General features: G+C 43.2%; 1 protein-coding gene across 3 annotated transcripts; it reads left to right on the plus strand.

Moving 5' to 3' along the window:
* The first annotated feature begins 164 nt into the window (after positions 1-164).
* Positions 165-23,527, plus strand: LOC121550264 (HIRA-interacting protein 3). 3 transcript variants are annotated; one of them, XM_041862446.1, is made up of 8 exons: positions 165-295; positions 8,439-8,571; positions 12,107-12,254; positions 14,291-14,905; positions 15,076-15,269; positions 15,913-16,063; positions 16,804-16,902; positions 22,170-23,527. In XM_041862446.1, exons 1-8 carry the CDS (start codon positions 228-230, stop codon positions 22,343-22,345), a joined length of 1,584 nt encoding a protein of 527 aa, XP_041718380.1. In that variant the 5' UTR covers positions 165-227; the 3' UTR covers positions 22,346-23,527. The 3 variants fall into 3 exon arrangements, with proteins under 3 accessions (XP_041718380.1, XP_041718382.1, XP_041718383.1); XM_041862448.1 differs by having other exon boundaries at positions 8,439-8,559; XM_041862449.1 differs by lacking the exon at positions 165-295 and having other exon boundaries at positions 8,472-8,559; positions 12,112-12,254.
* Positions 23,528-23,800: the final 273 nt, after the last annotated feature.

The following is a 23,800-nucleotide window of genomic DNA, read 5'->3' on the forward strand; positions in this document are numbered from 1 at the left end:
ATCATTTGAACGGTCATCCAACTCGGAATTCCAGAGCTCCAACCTGAAGATCACTGACGTCATGATTTGAACTCGATTTTTTGCGAGTTCCCAGTTGTCTTGAAAGCCACATGACGACACAAACATAGCAAGTACACGTAGCTAGTTGCGTCATTACGCTTACGCAATTTCGTGCCAAACCTAAAGGAGGGAAAAAAGCAAGAGGCAACATTATCTAGCTACATAAAATGTCAGCGGAAGAAACACAGATTCGGAGGTTCGTTTCTGGACAACTCCGTGAGTGTCCTGACCTGAGGTAAACTCCCTTTTGCAATTTCTTTAGACGAAATCATGCATGGAAATTCCTGCTAGCTTATGGTAAAGTTGTAAAATACCATAACCGCTCGTGCGTGGTTGTTGGCTTGCATGTGCCCCAGTATGTTGACGACGAGTATGCCGTGTCTCCTCTTTAACGCCCAGGGCCCGGTTTCCCAAAAACTAAGTTCATCGTTAGAACCTTCTTAGGAGCATTGTTAAGTCTCGAGCTGTCTCCCTAAACCATCTAAAGTTGCACTTGAAAACGCTCATTAATTACCGACTGCCTCAGACCACTCGTAAAACAGCCAGTGCCTCGTCCACAACACCCATAAGCAGGGGCGGCCTGTTCAATAGGGCGATATGGGCGACGCACTGCCAAACGGGAAAAGGAAGGGATTTTTTTTCTAATCAATTATATCACGGCAACAGTAGTTATCAGTGTTGTAATCTATACGTCTGATCTGCCACAGTGCCACACTGCCACTAAATGTCGAATCAGGCTAAAGTCGTGCTTCAAATGGCTCCCCCCCCTTTTGGGGCGATTTCAGTCAGGTTGAAAATCGCCCAGAAGTCTGTAATAGACTCCCATGTAAAATCTATTTTTTCAAATTTCAGAGCCTTCAATACAATCTCAATGGGTGTCTGTGGGCTTGCACTTACGCTTTTCGTCATACGTTACGTAACCATGAACGTAACTGAGAAAAGAGTGGATTGTTTGAAAGAAGTTCCTTTTTGTCGGCGAACAAATGGAGATAAATTGGCAACGAAACAATTAGGACCTCCCAGACCAAATTTAATAATTCAACAGGTTTCTACTAAAGGCGGAAAGTCCTACACCCGAGGATTTTCCAAAAATTGGTACCGAACGAAAAAAGACATTGCCACTCACTCAACTGGATGACGAGGGATACAGGCTAGCTGTCCGCCGCCACAACGATGAGGTTAGTGTTGATAATCACAAGTTTACTGGATGTGGATATGGTGTAATAAAGGCAGTTTATTCAGAGGTAAATATATCTGGAATCGCGTTCACGGACCCGTTCGTCAAACTCTTAGGGAGCTATAAATTAAGCCCCATTACTTACCATATCAGATAAGAGAAATTGCTGCAGCTACATATATTTTACATCCTGGCCCTACATAGTTCACTATTTGCATCACTTACCAAAATATTACATGTGGTCATATATGCTTGGAAAGTGGAGATGCCATAGAACGTCAAAAAAAGTAAACATTGCTGGAGACACATTGCCGTTTTGGAGAAGACATCGCGTTTGCTAGCGAAGAGATTTGTTGTGGCAAATGAACTTGGGCTGGGAATTGCCAGGAACCTCACGATAAGATATATGCATCAGCATTGCGAGTCTCATGATTCTATACGTATTGCGATTCGATACTGTGATTTTATTGCGCACCATATGTCTGTTGCAGAGGGATCAGAAAGCCATGAGAACGAGTTTTGATCAGTCATGGAAATAAAAGTGCTGAAAACAAATTTGCTCCCAATGTGAAAAGATTGAGAACAAGCTATGAAGGAACAATAATGGTGTTTTGGTGCAGGTACAGCCAACTAGCGCTAAAATATTGCGATATTGTCAATACAGTATATTGTAAAGTATCACTATGTAACTCGATTTCTTTCACCCCAATCCCTCAAATTAACGGTAAATAACTGAATTGTTTGCCCCACATTTAGCTAAGATGATTAGCTAGCCAGCTAAAATGTTTTATTTAGTTAGCAGTCGCATCTACAATAGTTTACTGTCAATAACATGTCTCCAAAAATGACGTGGTGTCTCCAATTGTGTTGACATTTTACAATTGCAATGCGCATCCATGAGTATCCACTTTCTGTAGCTCAGCTGGTAGAGCATGGTGCTTGTAACGCCAAGGTAGTGGGTTCGATCCCCGGGACCACCCATACACAAAAATGTATGCACGCATGACTGTAAGTCGCTTTGGATAAAAGCGTCTGCTAAATGGCATATTATTATTATTATTATTATTATTATTATCTGAAGAGAGCCCCAAACATTGTGTGCAGACATTTTATGCAATAAATGAAGTAGGTTCAATCTAGTAGTTCTGATCTTCTGATTGGTCCTGATGAGTTGGGCGAGGTCCCCTGCAGGCTACTGTCACTGTTGCATTGGCTCTGAGTCGGGTTCTCTGTCTTCAAATGTTCAGCCTAAGAGAGGGGATTTTTGTGTGTGTGTGTGTGTTTAACAGTGATGATGTGTGTGTGTGTGTGTGTGTGTGTTTAACAGTGATGATGTGTGTGTGTGTGTGTTTGTGTGTGTGTGTGTCCTCAGAGCAAGAACTCGTGAGTTGGAAGAACTGAGAGGCCTATGGCGTGGGTGTTGTCCTTGGCCACCTGCTGACAAGGCTGACAAGATAGGACCCTTTTGTCCATTGTTATTGGATAGGAACAGAACTTATAACCAGCTCCTGACCTAAATAGATCTTAGCACAACATTTTACTCAACATATCATATTCCATATTCACTATAACAAATATATTTACTACGACATTAGCAAGAACCGCCACATCCTCAGCCGGCTAATCCAGTGTGTGAAGTTTTGCGGAGTGTTTGAGTTAGCTTTGCGAGGCAAAGATGAAACTGAGGGCTCCACCAACCCTGGTAAGCCAACACTTTTGAGATCAGTCAATAAATGCTTCTGGTATTGACTTATATGCTGCCCCTGTCTTCATGTTGTTGCTGGACATATCTTTTTTTAAATGTGTGTAGGTCACCTAAATCATCAGAAAAATTGCCCCTCCTGAGAATTTTTTCAGGAGCCGCCACTGCCCATAAGTACTTTTACATTTACATTTTAGTCATTTAGTAGACGCTCTTATCCAGAGCGACTTACAGTTAGTGAGTGCATACATCATTTTTTATACTGGCCCCCCATGGGAATCGAACCCACAACCCTGGCGTTGCAAACGCCATGCTCTACCAACTGAGCTACATCCCTGCCGGCCATTCCCTCCCCTACCCTGGACGACGCTGGGCCAATTGTGCGCCGCCCCATTCGTTTAGTGATGCAGTTCGCGAACGATTCGTTATTTTTGAACGACTCTTTTTACTGACTCAAGAGTTATGATTCGTTTTTTTAATGACTCGTTCATAAAAGGCGATGTAAGGTCAATCAGAGGTCTGTATTGGCCATGCAGCATTTACGGTGATACGGCCTCTGCAGAAGTCATAGCATTCATACTACACAGAGCACTTGTGAAGGAAGTTGTCTTCTTCTGTGGGTTTTATGGCAGACTACAATCCAAAAACCTTTATTGCCGCCACCAACTGGACGGGTTGAAACCAAAACAAGGTAAAAAGAAAACCCATACATAATAGGGAAACTAACATAATCCACCCAAATAAAAATAGTACATTGACAAAACAAAACTCCCACTTCTTCCAATTCTCCATATCTCCCTTCTCAGGCTCTAGGGACTGAGAGGGTGGTACGGTTTGTGACAATATTCCATGTAACTCCTTCACCAAGAAATCTTTTAAGCCCCAGGAACCTCTCCGCCGCTTCCACAATGATTTCTATCTTCCTGGACCTTCTCTCCACCTTGGCAGTGCCATTAATCACCATAGCTATAAAGGCCACAAAGTCCACCTTCTTAACCTTTAAAATGTCAGGATCCTGCTGGTGAAAGGCAACCCCTGAAGCCTGCAGTGAAGGCCTATCCACCACCATGGACTCTTCAAGTGCACCATTCAAACCCTTAACCCATTAACAGCTGCTGCATAAGAAATGCTCTGGATAGCCCTGATTTTGGCCACCTCATTCTCTTTCACCCTTGTCGGGCATTCAAAAGACGTGGCTTCATGGTTCCCACCACAATTGCAACATGTCACATTTACATCACTTTTATAACACATAACATGGTATTTTCCACAACTTGGACATATTGGCTTCTCCCTTCTGCAAACACTTGAAACATGACCAAAAACTTTACAGTGATCACACTGCATTGGTCTTGGGATAGATGCTCTGACTCTGTAGTTAATATACCCTAACTGCACTTGAGTAGGGAGAGACTCAATATAAAAATAAAAAAAAGAACAGAAACTCTTCACTTTTTCTTCATTCACCACCCGATTCATCCGACCTGCATCAATCACTCCAGGAATATTTTTAATCTCTTCAAAATCTACTTCCCACGAGACTCCAAAGATAACCCCCTTGAGGGGTGCCTTGTTCCTAAGAGACACGCATGACACTTCACAAGACATGTTTCTTCTGATCCTCAGAAGCACAAAAAATCAAAACCAGCCCACCTCTCGTGATCCTCACAGCCTTCACTCTACCCAGCACACCACCAGTTTGGATATCTCAAATGGATTCCTCAAGATTGGTAATTCGATCAGCTGCTCCTCATTTACAAACCGTACTCCTACAAGATACGAAGTGACATTCTCATCTACTTTTCTCCATTTTCCATTCTTTTGGACAATATTCTGATTCTCCTTGATTCTACCGCCATTAGATTCAGAATCCACTTCATCATCCACTTCCGCCATATTTTTTCCGTCCGACATCCTACACATGAAAAACTTGTCCGGCCAAGTTTCCCTGAAACTAGATCTTCCTGCTTCGAAGGACCTCCCGCCCCCACCTACCGCCAACCAATCATGTCAATGCGGAGCTATATGGAGGCCTCCGCATTGTTACAACATTTGGGAGGCGCATGGCGATGCGGTACGGTGCTCAATTTGGCCTCTGGACGTTACACAATTGCGTCACACCCTCCATATGGAGCCTCCGACCACATTTCAGATCAAGCATAAATTGGCTTTTAGATGTTAGTTCCACCTGCTAGTGCTGGCCGCAATATTGCTACCATGCTGTTTGTCTTAGGTCTCTCTTTATGTAGTGTTGTGGTGTCCCTCTTGTCGTGATGTGTGTTCTTGTCCTATATATTTGTTTTTTCTTCTCATTTTTAATTCCAGCCCCTTCCCCGCTGGAGGCCTTTTGCCTTTTGGTAGGCCGTCATTGTAAATAAGAATTTGTTTTTAACTGACTTGCCTAGTTAAATAAAGATAAATGACTAAATGTAGCTAACATTAGATAGTAAATTCAGAGATTTTTCCTTTTGCCTCTATACGGCAGTCTCGTCCAGATCATCATGGCATTGGTAATTCTTTGATAGCCACGTTAGCAGCTAATTAGCGCTTAATTTTGGGGGGTGTAAATACAGGTGAATATATTGATAAAAGTGAACTTGTCCTAGAGAGAATTACATGGTTATCAAAACGTCACGCCAGGATAAGCCTACACGAAACACAGCTTTTATTTTAAGTGGTTCTAAAATCCCCTATGAAAAAATGAATGGTGGTCCTCCTGAGTGGCACAGCGGTCTAAGGCACTGCATCGCAGTGCTTGAGGCGTCACTACAAACCCGGGTTCGATCCCAGGCTGTGTCGCAGCCGGCCGCGACCAGGAGACCCATGACGTGGTGCACAATTGGCCCAGCGTCGTCCAGGTTAGGGGAGGGTTTGGCCGGCCGGGATGTCCTTGTCCCATCGCGCTCTAGCGACTCATTGTGGCGGGCCGGGCGCATGCACACTGACCCGGTCGCCAATTGTACGGTGTTTCCTCCGACACATTGGTGCGGCTGGCTTCCGGGTTAATCGAGCAGTGTGTCAAGAAGCAGTGTGGCTTGGCAGGGTCGTGTTTTTTTTAGGATTCATGGCTCTCAACCTTCACGTCTCCCGAGTCCGTATGGGAGTTGCAGCGATGGGACAAGACTGTAACTACCAATTTGTACAGGAAAAAAAACATGAATGGTGGACAAACGATTGGAACCATTTCCTTGTTTGACCGCTAGGTTTAATGAGTATTATGACTCATATTGTGGTACTCAGTCTGCCATATGTCTACCAGATGCACATGCGTTTTGCCATATGTTGTTTTTACCGGATGTCTAGTCCGCATTTTCCCTACTTGATGCACATGTGCTTCGCAAGGCAGCAGAACAGTTCGCAGCATGGAGAATACTATTTTCGCCCTGTTCGAACAAAGCTAATAATTAGAACAAATGGAAGATATTCTCCTATCGACTGACCTACTGGTGTCATAGGCTGGCAGAGCTACCAACATACTGGCGTGCACAAGGGCGCATTACAACAATTTAATCTATTTTGTTTCTACAGTGCATTCGGAAAGTATTCAGACCCTTTGACTTTTTCCACATTTTGTTATCCTACAGCCTTATTCTGAAATGGATTAAATAAAAAAAAATGTGCTCATCAATCTACACACAATACCCCATAATGACAAAGCGAAAACAGGTTTTTAGGAATCTTTGCTAAATAAAAAACATACCTTATTTACATAAGTATTCAGATCCTTTGTTATGAGACTCGAAATTGAGCTCTGGTGCATCCTGTTTCCATTGATCATCCTTGAGACGTTTCTACAACCTAATTGGAGTCCACCTGTGGTAAACTCAATTGATTGGACATGATTTGGAAAGGCACACACCTGTCTGTATAAGGTCCCACAGTTGACAGTGCATGTCAGAGCAAGAACCAAGCCATGTGGTCCTCTGTAGCTCAATTGGTAGAGCATGGCGCTTGTAACGCCAGGGTAGTGGGTTCGATCCCCGGGACCACCCATACGTAAAAACGTATGCACACATGACTGTAAGTCGCTTTGGATAAAAGCGTCTGCTAAATGGCATATTATTATTATTATTATTATTATTATTATTATTATGAGGTCGAAGGAATTGTCCAGAGAGCTCCGAGACAGGATTGTATAGAGGCACAGATCTGGGGAGGTACCAAAAAATGTCTGCAGCATTGAATGTCCCCAAGAACACAGTGGCCTCCATCATTCTTAAATGGAAGAAGTTTGGAACCACCAAGACTCTTCCTAGAGCTGGCCACCTGGCCAAACTGAGCAATCGGAGGAGAAGGTCCTTGGTCATGGAGGTGACCAAGAACCCGATGGTCACTCTGACAGAGCTCCAGAGTTCTTCTGTGGAGATGGGAGAACCTTCCAGAAGGACAACCATCTCTGCAGCACTCCACCAATCAGGCCTTTATTCTAGTAGCCAGACGGAAGCCACTCCTCAGTAAAAGGTACATGACAGCCCGCTTGGAGTTTGCCAAAAGGCACCTAAAGGACTCTCAGACCATGAGAAACAATTTTCTCTGGTCTGATGAAATCAAGTTTGAACTCTTAGGCCTGAATGCGAAGCGTCACGTCTGGAGGAAACCAGGCACCGCTCATCAATCCCTACGGTGAAGCATGGTGGTGGCAGCATCATGCTGTGGGGATGTTTTTTCAGCGGCAGGGACTGGGAGACTAGTCAGGATTGAGGGAAAGATGAACGGAGCGAAGTACAGAGAGATCCTTTATGAAAATCTGCTCCAGAGCGCTCAGGACCTCAGACTGGGGCCAAGGTTCACCTTACAACAGGACAACGACCCTAAGCACACAGCCAAGACAACGCAGGAGTGACTTCGGGACAAGTCTCTCAATGTCCTTGAGTGGCCCAGCCAGACCCCGGACTTGAACTCGATCGAACATCTCTGGAGAGACCTGAAAATAGCTGTGCAGCGACGCTCCCCATCTAACCTGACGGAGCTTGAGAGGATCTGCAGAGAAGAATGGGAGAAACTGCCCAAATACAGGGGCGCCAAGCTTGTAGCGTCATACTCAAGGCTGTAATCGTTGCCAAAGGTGCTTCAACAAAGTACTGAGTAAAGGGTCTGAATACTTATGTAAATGTACTTTGTTGTTATGGGGTATTGTGTGTAGATTGATGAGGGGAAAAAACTATTTAATCAATTTTCGAATAAGGCTGTAACTAAACAAAATTTGGGAAAAGTGAAGGGGTCTGAATACGTTCTGAATGCACTATATATCAGAAGTGGCAGGGCTGCTGATTTTAAGGCTTTTACACTGCTGAGTTCCAACTTCCCAGGGATACTTTTTACCACCTCTGCAAATACCAAAGTTGCCAATAAAGTACTATGTACTGTACCCACATCATATTCGTTTTGGGTAAGATTATTCTTGAAACATTCCAAAGAATATACCATACTGTCAGTTTCCATTCTCTGTTTCATTCAAAATGTATGTGTATTTATTTTCTTTTTTTTTCTGTCTCCTAGCACATTGACTCTTTCCATCTTAAGAGGGCGGTATTTGGCATCTGTTGGCCGGGACTCACTAAGCCAGGAGGACAGACAGTTGATGAAGAGAGTGGTAGAGGAGGAACTGATGAGGATGCAGGTAAAGATGTTCGTGAGTTGATATGATTTTGTCAATCAATACATCTCCCTCAGACCTGGATCAAGTACTTTAATTGCACTCAATTTAGTTTGCCCAGTACAATGGAACCAATTGAATAGTCTCAAAAGTGCAAACCCTCAACCTAAATCAAGCAGACTGCAAGTACTTTCACGTGTAGGCTATGTCTGTATGTATTTGTAAGTAAAGATTTTGACGTATTTGACCCAGAACTGCTGTCCTACCATTTTTCACAGTTTGATGCCCCATAACTTTTGATAAAATACTTCCTTTCTCCATTGATTACACACAGATCTGAAGTTATTAGGTGAAAAGATCTTGGGTGGTCAGGAGTTTGAATTTTAAAGTACAGTTCTTAAATACACTGAATAAAAATATAAACACAACATGTAAAGTGTTGGTCCCAAGTTTCATGAGCTGAAAAAAAGATCCCAGAAATTTTCCAGACTCACAAAAAGCTTATTTCTCACATTTTGTGCACAAATGTCTTTACATTCCTGTTAGTGAGCATTCCTCCTTTGCCAAGATAATCCATCCACCTGACAGGTGTGGCATATCAAGAAGCTGATTAAACAGCATGATCATTACACAGGTGCACCTTGTGCTGGGGACAATAAAAGGCCACTCTAAAATGTGCAGTTTTGTCACACAACACAATGCCACAGATGTCTCAAGTTTTGAGGGAGTGTGCAATTGGCATGCTGACATTTCTCTACCATAAACTGCCTCCAACATCTTTTTGGAGAATTTGGCAGTACGTCCAACCAGCCTCACAACCGCAGACCATGTGTAACCATGAAAGCCCAGGACCTCCACATCCGGCTTCTTCACCCGGACAGCTGATGAAACTGTGGGTTTGCACAACTGAAGAATTTCTTCACAAACTCTCAGAAGCTCATCTGCGTCCTCGTCGTCTCACCAGGGTCTTGACCTGACTGCAGTTTGTCGTCGTAACTGACTTCAGTGGGCAAATGCTCACCTTCGATGACCATTGGCACGCTGGAGAAGTGTGCTCTTCATGGATGAATACCGGTTTCAACTTTACCTGGCAGATGGCAGACAGCGTGTAAAGCGTCGTTTGGGCGTCTGATGTCAACGTTGTGAACCGAGTACTCCATGGTAGGGTTATGGTATGGGCAGGCATAAACTATGGACAACGAACACAATTGCATTTTGTCGATGGCAATTTTAATGCGTTGTCGTGCCATTCATCCGCCTCCATCACTTCATGTTTCAGCACGATAATACACGGCCCCATGTCACAAGGATCTGTACACAATTCCTGGAAGCTGAAAATGTCCCAGTTCTTCCATGGCTTGCATACTCACCAGACATGTCACCCATTGAGCATGTTTGGGATGCTCTGGATCGACGTGTACGACAGCGTGTTCCAGTTCCCGCCAATATCCAGCAACTTCCCACAGCCATTGAAGAGGAGTGGGACAACATTCCACAGGCCACAATCAACAGCCTGATCAACTCTATGCAAAGGAGATGTGTCGCGCTGCATGAGGCAAATGGTGGTCACACCAGACTGACTGGTTTGTTGATCCATGCCCCTACCTTTTTTTTATATATATATTTTTTTAGGTATCTGTGACCAACAGATGCATGTCTGTATTCCCAGCCATGTGAAATCCATAGATTAGGGCCTAATGAATGTACAGTGCATTCGGAAAATATTCAGACCCTTTGACTTTTTCCACAATTTGTTACATTACAGCCATATTCTAAAATGGATTAAGTCGTTTCCCCCCTCCTCAATCTACACGCACTATCCCATATTGACAAAGCAAAAACAGGTTTTTAGAAATGTTAGTAAAAAATGTTTACTGAAAGAACACATTTACATAAGAATTCAAACCCTTTGCTCAGTACTTTGTTGAAGCACCTTTGGCAGCGATTACAGCCTAGTCTTCTTGGGTATGACGCTACAAGCTTGGCACACCTGTATTTGGGGAGTTTCTCCCATTCTTCTCTGCAGACGCTCTTATGCTCTGTCAGGTTGGATGGGGAGCGTCGCTGCACAGCTATTTTCAGGTCTCTCCCGATGTGTTCAATCGGATTCATGTCCGGGCTCTGGCTGGGCCACTCAAGGACATTCAGAGACTTGTCCCGAAGCCACTCCTGCGCTGTCTTGGCTGTGTGCTTAGGGTCATTGTCCTGTTGGAAGGTGAACCTTCGCCCCATTCTGAGGTCCTGAGCGCTCTGGAGCAGGTTTTCATCAAGGATCTCTCTGTACTTTGCTCTGTTAATCTTTCCCTTGATCCTGACTAGTCTCCCAGTCCCTGCCCCTGAAAAACATTCCCACAGCATCATGCTGCCACCACCATGCTTCACCGTAGGGATGGTGCCAGTTTTCCTCCAGACGTGACACTTGGCATTCAGGCCTACGAGTTCAATTTTGGTTTCATCAGACCAGAGAATCTTGTTTCTCATGGTCTGAGAGTCTTTAGGTGGCTTTTGGCAATCTCCAAGTGGGCTGTCGTGCCTTTTACTGAGGAGTGGCTTCCGTCTGGCCACTCTACCATAAAGGCCTGATTGCTGGAGGGCTGCAGAGATGGTTGTCCTTCTGGAAGGTTCTCCCATCTCCACAGAGGAACTCTGGAGCTCTGTCAGAGTGACCATCGGGTTCTTGGTCACCTCCCTGACCAAGGCCCTTCTCCCCCGATTGCTCCGTTTGGCCGGGCGGCCAGCTCTAGGAAGAGTCTTGGTGGTTCCAAACTTATTCCATTTAAGAATGATGGAGGCCACTGTGTTCTTGGGGACCTTCAATGCTGCAGACATTTTTTGGTACCCTTCCCTAGATCTGTGCCTTGACACAATCCTGTCTGAGGTCTATGGACAATTCCTTCGACCTCATGGCTTGGTTTTTGCTCTGACATGCACTGTCAACTGTGGGAGTTTATATAGACAGGTGTGTGCCTTTCCAAATAATGTCCAATCAATTTAATTTACCACAGGTGGACTCCAATCAAGTTGTTCAAACATCTCAAGGATGATCAATGAAACAGGATGCACCTGAGCTCAATTTCAAGTCTCATAGCAAAGGGTCTGAATACATTTGTAAATAAGGTATTTCAGTTTTTTATTTTTAATAAATGTGCAAACATTTCTAAACCAGTTTTTGCTTTGTCTTTATGGGGTATTGTGTGTAGATTGAGGAAAAAAATGAATTTAATCCATTTTAGAATAAGGCTGTAATGTAACAAAATGTGGAAAAAGTCAAGGGGTCTGAAAACTTTCACTGTATTTCAATTGACTGATTTCCTTATGAACTGTAACTCAGTAAAATATTTCTAATTGTTGTGTTTTATATTTTAGTTCAGTGTAGTTTACTTCGGATGAGAACTCGCTACAGTTTTCCAGTCCCAATTAAATTACATTCATTTTCATTGCTCCTGGTATGTGCATGGTCCGTTTCGGTGCATGCTGTCACGACAGTCCTGAGCTGTTGCATTTTTCAGGAGTTCTCGATTGGAGCTGGTCTCGATTGTAATCTGACCTGGGACCTCTGCCCCTCTCTCAGGACAGTGACAGTAGTGACGATGAAGCCATTCTCGACGTTACCCCGATGCCTCGCCACAACAAGCGGAACAGGGGTGAGGAGAAAGGAGGCAGGACCAAAGCAGAAGAATCCAAGGCAAAGCGATCTAGACTTCATTCGGCCCAATCGGGTAATTTCCAATAGTAGTGGCTCTTGGGTAAAATTCTCCTCACTCTAAACGGCACAGAAATAGTCCGCAGTACTATTTATTGATTTCTATATACACTGTGTGCACAATTATTAGGCAAGTTGTATGTTTGAGGATTAATTTGATTTTTGAACAACTGCAGTGCTCTCGGTCAATCCAAAATGTTAATAAACCTCAAACCTGAATATTTAATAAAGTAAAAGTGAGGTTTTGGCTTTCTTTGGAGAATATCTATGTGTGCACAATTATTGGGCAATTATTAGTGTGCAGAATTATTATGCAACTAAATGAAAAACGAAAAGGTCCCCATCTCACTCGTTTATTTTCATCTGTTAAAGTGAGAATAATAAACAAACAACTCAATGTACAAATAAACATTTCTGACATTTCAAATAAAAATCAGTGACCAATATAGCCACCCTTCTTTTCAATATCAGTCATAAGCCTTCCATCCATGGAGTATGTCAGTTTCTTGATCTGTTGACGATCAACCTTTTGTGCAGCAGCAACCACAGCCTCCCAGACACTGGTCAGAGAGGGGTACTGTTTTCCTTCACCGTAAATTGACCGTTTAAGAAGTGACCACAAGTTCTCAATAGGGTTTAGGTCAGGAGAGGAAGGGGGCCATGTCATTATTCTTTCATCTTTAAGGCCTTTACTGGCTAGCCACGCAGTGGAGTACTTCGATGCATGTGATGGAGCATTGTTCTGCATAAAAATCATGGTCTTCTTGAAAGATGCAGACTTTTTCCTGTACCACTGCTTGAAGAAAGTGTCTTCTAAAAACTGGCAGTAGGTTTGGGAGTTGAGTTTGAGTGCATCTTCAACCCGAAAAGGTCCAACTTGCTCATCTTTAATAATACCAGCCCATACCAGTACCCCACCTCCACCTTGCTTGCGTCTGAGTCGAAGTGGAGCTCCATGCCCGTTACTGATCCAGCCACGGGCCCATCCATCTGGTCCGTCAAGTGTCACGCTCATCTCATCAGTCCATAAAACCTTTGAAAAATCTGTCTTCAGATATTTCTTGGCCCAGTCTTGACGTTTCAATGTATGTGTCTTGTTCAGTGGTGGTCGGGTTTCAGCCTTCCTTACCTTGGCCATGTCTCTGAGCACTGAACACCTTGTACTTCTGGGCACTCCAGATAGGTTGCAGTTCTGGAATATGACAGCACTGGAGGATAATTGGTTCCTGGTAGCTTCACGTTTGATTCTTCAGTTAATTTGAGTCTTTTTATCTGAACACGGTTCTTGCGACCCTGTTGACTATTTGCAACAAAACGTTTGATGGTTCTGTGATCACGCCCCAATATCTTAGCAATTTCAAGAGTGCTGCATCCCTCTGAAATACTTTGTTACAATTTTTGACTTTTCAGAGTCAGTTAAATCTATTTTTTGGCCCATTTTGCCTGAGGAAAATAAGCTGCCTAATAATTATACACACCTTGATATAGGGTGTTGATCTCCTTAGGCCACACCCTCCCTCATTACACAAATACACATCACCTGATATGCTTAAATCCAATAAGCATTCCAGTTTATACAGCTTGGAGTTGGGAAATATGCATAATAATGATGATATGGTCAAAATACTGACTTGCCTAATAATTGTGCACACAGTGTATATTAAACTTTTTGTTTAAGATGTCTGTGAAAAGCTATATTATTCATTAACCTGAGTGGAAATATGTTGCGACTTGTCCACAACTCAACATATATTATGTGTGCAGTCCCATCTATGTTTTTAATTATAGCGGTGCAAAGAAAATGCTGCCCTTTGTCATAGTGAAAGCCCACAGTGTGTGCTGCAGTTCATATTGCTGGTCAAACATTAACTTGAGACACACATTGCCTATTATGAACCTATTATGAAGTCTTGAGCCTCATCCCATGATTTGTTTTAAAGAATTAAGACTTACCATATAATAAATTGTGATGGCCACTGTATTTGAAGCAATATTTTCTCCAAATCTAATATAGCGATTGATTAAAAAAAAATCTCTTTCAAACAATTTAAGATTCCCCAGATTCTGGAATAGAGAGAGTGGGAAATGGAGAAGGGCAGAGAGAGGAAGAAGAGGAGGAGAAGGACATGGGAAGTGATGTAGAGGATGATCAAGTTTCCCAAACCGGCACCAAGAAGAAAAGGGGGGGACACAAAGGAGTACACAATGGTGGGGAGACGGAAATTAGCTCAGAGAGTGAGGTTGAGATCAAAACGGTGAATCGGAGGAAGAGAGAACAAGACCCTGATGAAGTTGAGGAGAACAAAAAGAAGAAACAAGGGGATGAAACCAACAAACAGGAAAAGGACAAAGTCAATTCAGACAGGGACTCTGAAGAGGATAAAAAACAGAAAAGGAAACAAAGAACGGGAGGAAAAAATGTGGATGTGAAAGTGCAGAGCAAGGGTTCAAAAGGGACCAGAAGGAGGGAGAGTGGAAATGAGGAAAAGGGAAAACCATTGCGGAGAAGAGAGAGAGTGCAGGTTGTTGGGAGTGACTCGGAGCGCATTGGAGAGGCCAAAGTAATGGAACAGAACAGGGTAGAAAGACAAAGAAATGACGACGACTCCAGGTCAGAGAGTGAGGGAGAAAATAATGCATCTTCAGAGGAAGCCAGCGGGGGAGAGGGTGAGTTATGAACTTTGTGTGTTCATGTGCATGCATAATGTATCCTAGGAAAGGCCCAAACATAGCGAAAAATCCAGGGATAGGATACCATTATGTAGCCCTAATGACAAGGGTTAAAGTAATGTAATATTTCCCCCTCCCTAAAGTTTTTTCCCCCCCCTCCTTCTCAGAGGAAACCGAGGAAGTGATGGCTAAGACGAAGGATGAGCCAGCCCAGGACTCCGACTCTGGCTCATCCCTCCCAGCATTGGAGGACGAAAAGGAAAGTGAGGAGGTCCGGCCAGAACAGGTGAAAAAGAGGAAGCCTGTGGCGAAGCAGCCAATAAAGGACGAGGGCAGTGAGCGTGCATCCAAAGGAGGAAAGGTGAGGCCAGCGGCTGTTTCTATGCCAATTCAAGCACACAGTAGGCACATGGGTAGTTGCCAACACATTTTCACATTCGCATTGTACGCCGCATCAGACCTGGTTCAAATACTCAAGTAGATCTGAAGGTATTGGATCAATATAATACGCAGTATGGTGAAAATTGCGAGCCAAAGGCGAGGTGGAGCTACTACTATATTGCCCATGCGTCGCCAAATCCCTTCTGATCTATTCAAAGTGTTGCCTGGAAACCCGACGTTGAATTGCATAGACTTCTACGTTGGGCAGAAATTCGCGTTTTGAATCAGGAAAGTTTCCCATCACGACCTCTACACGACAATGTTAAATACAATTTTATTTGTAATTGTACTTTCCTGTGGATATATTGTCTCGCATTCCTACCACCAAAAGGACCAACCGCACGGACAACTGGTAAAGTATGTTAAAATATAATTTTATTCAACATTCTGGTTTGTAGAGGTTGTGAGAGGAAACTTTCCTGATTTTTAAACGCTCATTTCTGCCTGACGTACAATGCAATGTCTGGTTTCCAGGCAATACAAAGTGTAGAGGCAAGGGGCTCTTCCTGGACTCGGCCTTAGCCTAATCCTGGAAATATGTGCTCCATCCATGTAACATGAAGGACGACGAGGCGAAGGCGGTGACCAGGCTGAGGCGTTACATCGCCCTCTGTGGTGTGAGACGGAACTACAAGAAGCTCCTGGATGGCTGCCACTCCATCAAGTCAAAGGTGGCTGTGCTGAAGAGGGAGCTTGAAGAACTGGGTGTCAAAGGTAATTGGAGGGGCAGGGGCGATGAATTCTAATTCTCTCATTTGGTCCGTATGCCCTCGCTCACTCCACCAAATTGAAAATATTTCAAAGGACTGGATAGATTGTACACATTAGCGCCATGTAGCCTATAGATTGGTTAAAGGGCGAATCCACTATATTGTTTACACCCATCTGATGCTTTTAAAGTCCTGTTTATACCTGGCGCTAACAGGTGTCCTTTGTCCTGATCTTGTCGACATTCTGATTGTGCCCACATTTTCATACACATGGTATAAAAATATCTGTCCACTGTGCCCGCATTTTGACCAGATTTCCAGGTCCTTGCCTGTATGCATAATTATTTTAATAATATGAATGTATTTATTTTAAGACTCTTATTGATGCCATAAGTCAATGGTGCCACCTGTCAATGATTTAGAGGGTGGGATAATGATGATTTAAAATGGTTTCACTGTCCAGATGTGTCTACACTGGTAAGTTATCCAGACACGATGCATGCCTGACTACCTCTGAAGGTGATCAGGATGATCTGATCACAATTAGATCACAATGAGTCTTTTAATCGTCTACACCTGTATACAAATTTGGGGACAATCAGAATGTGGACAAGATTAGTACAAAGGACACATTTGCACCAGGTATAAAAGGGGCTTATATCCATGAGGTGGAGTGAGCCATGGTGGCATCGCTGGACAGTGGAAAACTTGCTGGGAACTAATGGCTTCTGTCTCTCCCCTCAGGCCAGCCTTCTATAGAGAAGTGTAGGAATGCCAGACTTGAGAGAGAGGAGGCTCAGGAGTTGGCAGACCTAGATGTCAGCAACATCATAACCACACAAGGTGACATTTTCGCCCACTCCTAAATCAACTGCTTGCCTCTAGATCTTAGCTGATTGCATACCTGACCATGCACTCTGATTGGCAAGGTGGATGTTTTTCTGTTCAATTGCTTTAATAATCTTATCCAATCCTCTCAATCTTTGTTTAAACTTTTGGTACAAGGAATAAGTGTTAGAGCACAAACTGTAGATCTGAACTCAAACTGTAGATCAAATGGACAATAAAGTAAATAAAGTTAGAATGGTTGTAAAAAATAAACCTAAGTAGCAATAAACAGGGTGTCCGCGGGTCCTTAGTCTTAAGTTCATTTATCTGATTTTTAAAGGCCTTAATAAGTCTTAATGTCATATATTCCGTTTTCAAAGGTCTTCGTACATGCGATGGAGATGACTACATTGTTTCCTTTATATTGTGCCACTGCTTAATTGTTGCCACCATGCCTATTAATTTTTTTACATCAAATAATACTTGAGGCGCACTTTCAAGACGTTCGAGAGCCCTCCGCATGTGCACCTCTGCGTGTGCACTTAATGTGTGTGTGCGAGTAGAGCGAAGAGAACAAGGTAGCCTATACAATTTTATAGACCACAACATTAACTAGAGTTGTCCTCTTACCGAATACATTTTGCTTACGTCGGTGATTATGCTACACAACGTTCCTGCAGATTTTTTTGGGTTCTAAAACCATTATTTTGTCAACAGTAAGGTGCATTAACTTGCTTCCTGCAATGAAATTATCTGCCCTGTCCCTATTTCGCATCTGGCTCTCACTCCCGCTCCCCCTTTGCACGCAGAGTAAAGGGAGAGCTGCATTCTGATAAGCGCAACAGTTGAACAACATTTGAAAATGTAATTGCGGGAAAGAGTTTTTTAAACAACGACTGTTACTATTGAAGAGGAGAGTGTGAGTATAGCATTCATTATTTCTCAACTGTAAATATAGAGGAAGTTACACCACTTTACCAACTGAGTGTGTAATTGAGATAGGGCTGACCCCATTTAGTCAACTGGTCGACTGTTTGGTCGATAGGCTGTTGGTCGACCGAGATTTCTTAAGTCGAGCAGTAGCAAAAAATAATAAATATAAATTCAGCAAAAAAAGAAACGTCCCTTTTTGGAACGGTCGTTAAGACACTAACAGCTTACAGACGGTAGGCAATTAAGGTCACAGTTATGAAAACTTAGGACACTAAAGAGGCCTTTCTACTGACTGAAAAACACCAAGGTCCCTGCTCATCTGCGTGAACGTGCCTTAGGCATGCTGCAAGGAGGCATGAGGACTTCAGATGTGGCCAGGGCAATAAATTGCAATGTCCATACTGTGAGACGCCTAAGACAGCGCTACAGGGAGACAGGACGGACAGCTGATCATCCTCGCAGTGGCAGACCACGTGAAACAACACCTGCACAGGATTGGTACATCTCAAATGACTGCCTCGCCTGGTTCACCAACTACTTCTCAGATAGAGTTCAATGTGTTAAATAGGAGGGCCTGGCAGTCTATGGGGGTGCCACAGGGTTCAATTCTCGGGCCGACTCTTTTCTCTGTGTATATCAATGATGTCGCTCTTGCTGCTGGTGACTCTCAGATCCACCTCTATGCAGACGACACCATTTTGTATACATCTGGCCCTTCATTGGACACTGTTAACAAACCTCCAAACGAGCTTCAATGCCATAAAACACTCCTTCCGTAGCCTCCAACTGCTCTTAAACACTAGTAAAACTAAATGCATGCTCTTCAATCGAACACTGCTGGCACCCGCCCGCCCGACTAGAATCGTTTCTCTCGGCGGGTCTGACCTAGAGTATGTGGACAACTACAAATACCTAGGTGTCTGGTTAGACTGTAAACTATCCTTTCAGACTCACATTAAGCATCTCCAATCCAAAGTTAAATCTAGAATCGGCTTCCTATTTCGCAACAAAGCCTCCTTCACTCATGCTGCCAAACATGCCCTCGTTAAACTGACTATCCTTCTGATCCTTGACTTCGGCGATGTCATTTACAAAATAGCCTCCAACACTCTACTCAGCAAATTGGATGTAGTCTATCACAGTGCCATTCGTTTTGTCACCAAAGCCCCATATACTACCCACCACTGTGAACTGTACGCTCTTGTTGGCTGGTCCTCACTACATATTCGTCACCAAACCCACTGGCTCCAGGTCATCTATAAATCACTGCTAGGCAAATCCCCGCCTTATCTTAGCTCATTGGTCACCATAGCAACACCCACCCGTAGTATACGCTCCAGCAGGTATATCTCACTGGTCATCCCCAAAGCCAACACATTTACATTACATTTACGTCATTTAGCAGACGCTCTTATCCAGAGCGACTTACAGTTAGTGAATATATATATATATATATATATATATATATATATATATATATATATATTTATTTATTTATTTATTTATTTTTCACCTCCTTTGGCCGCCATTCCTTCCAGTTCTCTGCTGCCAATGACTGGAACGAACTGCAAAAATCTCTGAAGCTGGAGACCCTTATCTCCCTCACTAACTTTATTCATCAGTTGTCAGAGCACCTTACCGATCACTGCACCTGTACACAGCCCATCTGAAATTAGCCCACCCAACTACCTCATCCCTATATTGTTATTTATTTTGCTCATTTGCACCCCAGTATCTCTATTTGCACATCCATCTCTTGCACATCTATCATTCCAGTGTTAAAACTAAATTCTAATTATTTTGCACTATGGCCTATTTATTGCCTTACCTCAATAACTTGCTACATTTGCACACACTGTATATATATTTTCTGTTGTATTTTTGACTTTATGTTTTGTTTACCCCATATGTAACTCTGTGTTGTTTTTTATCGCACTGCTTTGCTTTATCTTGGCCAGGTCGCAGTTGTAAATGAGAACTTGTTCTCAACTGGCTTACCTGGTTAAATAAAGGTGAAATAAAATAAATAAACACCTGTGGGACAGGTACGGGATGGCAACAACAACTGCCTGAGTTACACCAGGAACGCACAATCCCTCCAGTGCTCAGACTGTCCGCAATAGGCTGAGAGAGGCTGGACTGAGGGCTTGTAGGCCTGTTGTAAGGCAGGTCCTTACCAGACATCACCGGCAACAACGTCGCCTATGGGCACAAACACACTGTCACTGGACCAGACAGGACTGGCCAAAAGTGCTCTTCACTGACGAGTCGCGGTTTTGTCTCACCAGGGGTGATGGTTGGATTCGCGTTTATCGTCGAAGGAATGAGCGTTACACCGAGGCCTGTACTCTGGAGCGGGATCGATTTGGAGGTGGAGGGTCCGTCATGGTCTGGGGCGTTGTGTCACAGCATCATCGGACTGAGTTTGTTGTCATTGCAGGCAATCTCAACGCAGTGCGTTACAGGGAAGATATCCTCCTCCCTCATGTGGTACCCTTCCTGCAGGCTCATCCTGACATGACCCTTCAGCATGACAATGCCACCAGCCATACTGCTGGTTCTGTGCGTGATTTCCTGCAAGACAGGAATGTCAGTGTCCTGCCATGGCCAGCGAAGAGCCTGGATCTCAATCCCATTGAGCACGTCTGGGATCTGTTGGATCGGAGGGTGAGGGCTAGGGCCATTCCCCCCTAGAAATGTCTGGGAACTTGCAGGTGCATTGGTGGAAGAGTGGGGTAACATCTCACAGCAAGAACTTGCAAGTCTGGTGCAGTCCATGAGGAGGAGATGCACTGCAGTACTTAATACAGCTGGTGGCCACACCAGATACTGACTGTTACTTTAGATTTTGACCCCTCCTTTGTTCAGGGACACATTATTCAATATCTGTTAGTCACGTCTGTGGAACTTGTTCAGTTAATGTCTCAGTTGTTGAATCTTGTTATGTTCATACAAATATTTACACATGTTAAGTTTGCTGAAAATAAACGCAGTTGACAGTGAGAGGACGTTTCTTTATTTGCTGTGGGTGTGTGTGTATTTATATAATGCGCTGTCTTAGGCGTCTCACAGTACGGACATTGCAATTTATTGCCCTGGCCACATCTGCAGTCCTCATGCCTCCTTGCAGCATGCCTAAGGCACGTTCACGCAGATGAGCAGGAACCCTGGGCATCTTTCTTTTGGTGTTTGTCAGAGTCAGTTGAAAGGCCTCTTTAGTGTCTTAAGTTTTCATAACTTCGACCTTAATTGCCTACCGTCTGTAAGCTGTTAGTGTCTTAACGACCGTGCCACAGCTGCATATTCATTAATTGTTTATGGTTCATTGAACATGCATGGGAAACAGTGTTTAAACCCTTTACAATGAAGATCTGTGAAGTTATTTGGATTTTTACTAATTATCTTTGAAAGACAGGGTCCTGAAAAAGGGAAGTTTCTTTTTTTTATGAGTTTATGTATATTCTTAATTCCATTCCTTACATAGATTTGTGTGTATTGGGTATATGTTGTGAAATTGTTAGATATTACTTGTTAGATATTACTGCACAGTCGGAGCTAGAAGCACAAGCATTTCGCTACACCCGCAATAACATCTGCTAAACACGTGTATGTTACAAATAACATTTGATTTGATTTGAACAGTGCTGTATATTTGACTTGAAGTCTTTTTTTCCAGTGGTATCGTTATGGTATCGAGTATCATTATAGCTGGTATTGGTATCGAAGCCAAAATTCTGAACACTTAGTTTATGATCTAGCTAATGATTAGCACATTGGGGTAGCCTAAACAAATACAGATGGCAAACCCCATACTTAAGCCATCTATAGCCTAGCCACTATGCTATTACATCTGTTAGGCTACATGAGAATGCTAATTGCTAAAATAGCATACCTGCCTGAGGCATGTAGGCTATAGCCTTTGATGAAAGAGCCAGCCCTAAAAATATGGGAATATTAGCAGGTGTGTGGCACACGCAGACCTCCATTTTTATTACATTGTTTTCAAAGTGGCATTAAAGATCTTAAGTCTCTTAAATTCAACTTCATGGAACCTGCAGATACCCTGAATACAATCGGATGCTATAAGCCATGCCAAAATATGTCTCTAAACAGGATTTAAAAACCTCAGTGGTATCTGCCTCTTACCGGAAAGGGTAAATTACCTATTCTATAATGACACTGCTGCTAACTAAATTACATACCTACTCATTCAACATAAATCAATGTGTCACTTTGGCTATTAGTAAAGACCTATAAAGACTGAACGTGGTAGGGTAAAACAAAGAAAATGTTTACGTTGATGGACGTACTAACTGATAAATGAACTATTAATGTTCTCCCTCTTTCAGGTCGTCCAAAGCGGAGAGGGGTGTCCAAATGGCAGCAACAGTCCTCTCCTTATAAGCGTGTAGTCAACTCAAGCTCAGACAGCGAAGGGGACAGTCACGCAGGCAGGGGGCGCAAGAGGGCCACAGACTGGAGTAACCTGCAGGGGATCATCAGTGATGGAGCAGACAGCGACTGACAGGCTGTGCTCTTCTGGCCATGAGGATCAAGTTGCCTCCAGACTAGAGATCTTTTGGACCTGTTCCGAAATGGACCTGGGGCTTTCCCACCCGGACCCGATATGCATAAAAAATTGTTTTTATAATAATTGAGACCCGTTCCGAACGGACCCAATGACAACTAGACCCGTTCCGTATAGACCCGGTCCAATCCGAATGAGAAAAGCAGCAGAAAAGTCATTTTTTTAGCTACTTTATTAATTCTGGATCCGAACCCGCTCGGGTCCTGGATCGGGTATTCGGGTACATGTGGGTCCGTGAAGACCTCTACTCCAGACGTCTGTGTAACTTTTTACTTTTGCATTTTCCTCTACGCTATTGAAGTTTAGTTGCTAGTTGTTTACCGCCCATTTTGGCTTAATGTTGTCTGTATGGTTCTCTTATACACATATTATATGATTAAGGCCTAGATTCAATCAGATCAAGCGTTAACCGGCGATAGCAAACTCTTGCATAGCAGATGTTTTGGCAGTGTCAGAGGTGGAATTGTGTTAGAGCCGTCAAATAGGTGAGCAGCTGCTCTTGCGATCATTGTCACAAAGCCACACCCGCCCCACTCTTGTTAAAGTTCAGAATGAGGAAGTGTAGGCCATATAGAAATAATTACGCTCAAATTGAAAAATCATAAACGAAATCATGAGGATTTCTATCATCCTAATCGAGGTGTAGATTACATCTCACATTTCCGTGTTCGAATGTGTAAACAAGGCTGGCTGCATGGGATTTCTGTTATGCGCGACTCCGTGCAGCCAATGGCAATGTCCGCGTTAGGTGTAATGCTTGGAGCCACTTTGTGGATTTGACAGCTCTAAAGCAGTTTGACCTCTGACACCACTTGTTGGCTAAAGTGGATCTGATTGGATAGAGCCCTAAGTCAGTTTCTTCCCTCATTAAAACACACTCCTTAGTTGTAGGCTAAACAAACCTTTGCAATATAAGTTTTTGCCTTAACCTTAACTACTTGCCATATACAAAGAAAAACGGTATATTCTTGTATGTAGGTTAAATAGGTACGCAAATATGATATGCAAATTAGAAATACGCAAATATGACTTTTCCTTCTATTGTCTTAGTTTGAGACACGTTAGGTTAACTGTTCCACTTAAATCTTGATTTAATAAAGGTTTAGATTTTTATAAATAGTAAGCTTGTCTGTCCTTTTCATTGATCAAGTAAGGTTGACACCAGTTGCATTTCAATTTGTACATTCTCAGATATTAGAATGACACTAGCACCCCCCTGTCCTTTTAAATCCCCCTATTCAAATCCCCTAATCAAATCATAAAGTGACTTCGCTTCACAATCAATTTTAGATACTTTCGGATTATTTGGACATAATGCGCGAAAAATGCTAATATAGGTTTGCCTTGAATGGGATTCGTGCCACAAATGCTAAAACATTAGCATTTGGAAAC

This window comes from Coregonus clupeaformis, chromosome 35, assembly GCF_020615455.1.
Source record: "Coregonus clupeaformis isolate EN_2021a chromosome 35, ASM2061545v1, whole genome shotgun sequence".
Lineage (NCBI taxonomy): Eukaryota > Metazoa > Chordata > Actinopteri > Salmoniformes > Salmonidae > Coregonus > Coregonus clupeaformis.

Excerpts from the sequence above, each read along its gene's own strand:
- LOC121550264 (XM_041862446.1), top strand. The coding sequence starts at position 228 with ATGTCAGCGGAAGAAACACAGATTCGGAGGTTCGTTTCTGGACAACTC. Across the intron at positions 296-8,438 it reads CGTGAGTGTCCTGACCTGAG|CACATTGACTCTTTCCATCT; the intron begins GTAAACTCCCTT and ends TCTGTCTCCTAG. Across the intron at positions 14,906-15,075 it reads GGAAGCCAGCGGGGGAGAGG|AGGAAACCGAGGAAGTGATG; the intron begins GTGAGTTATGAA and ends CCTCCTTCTCAG.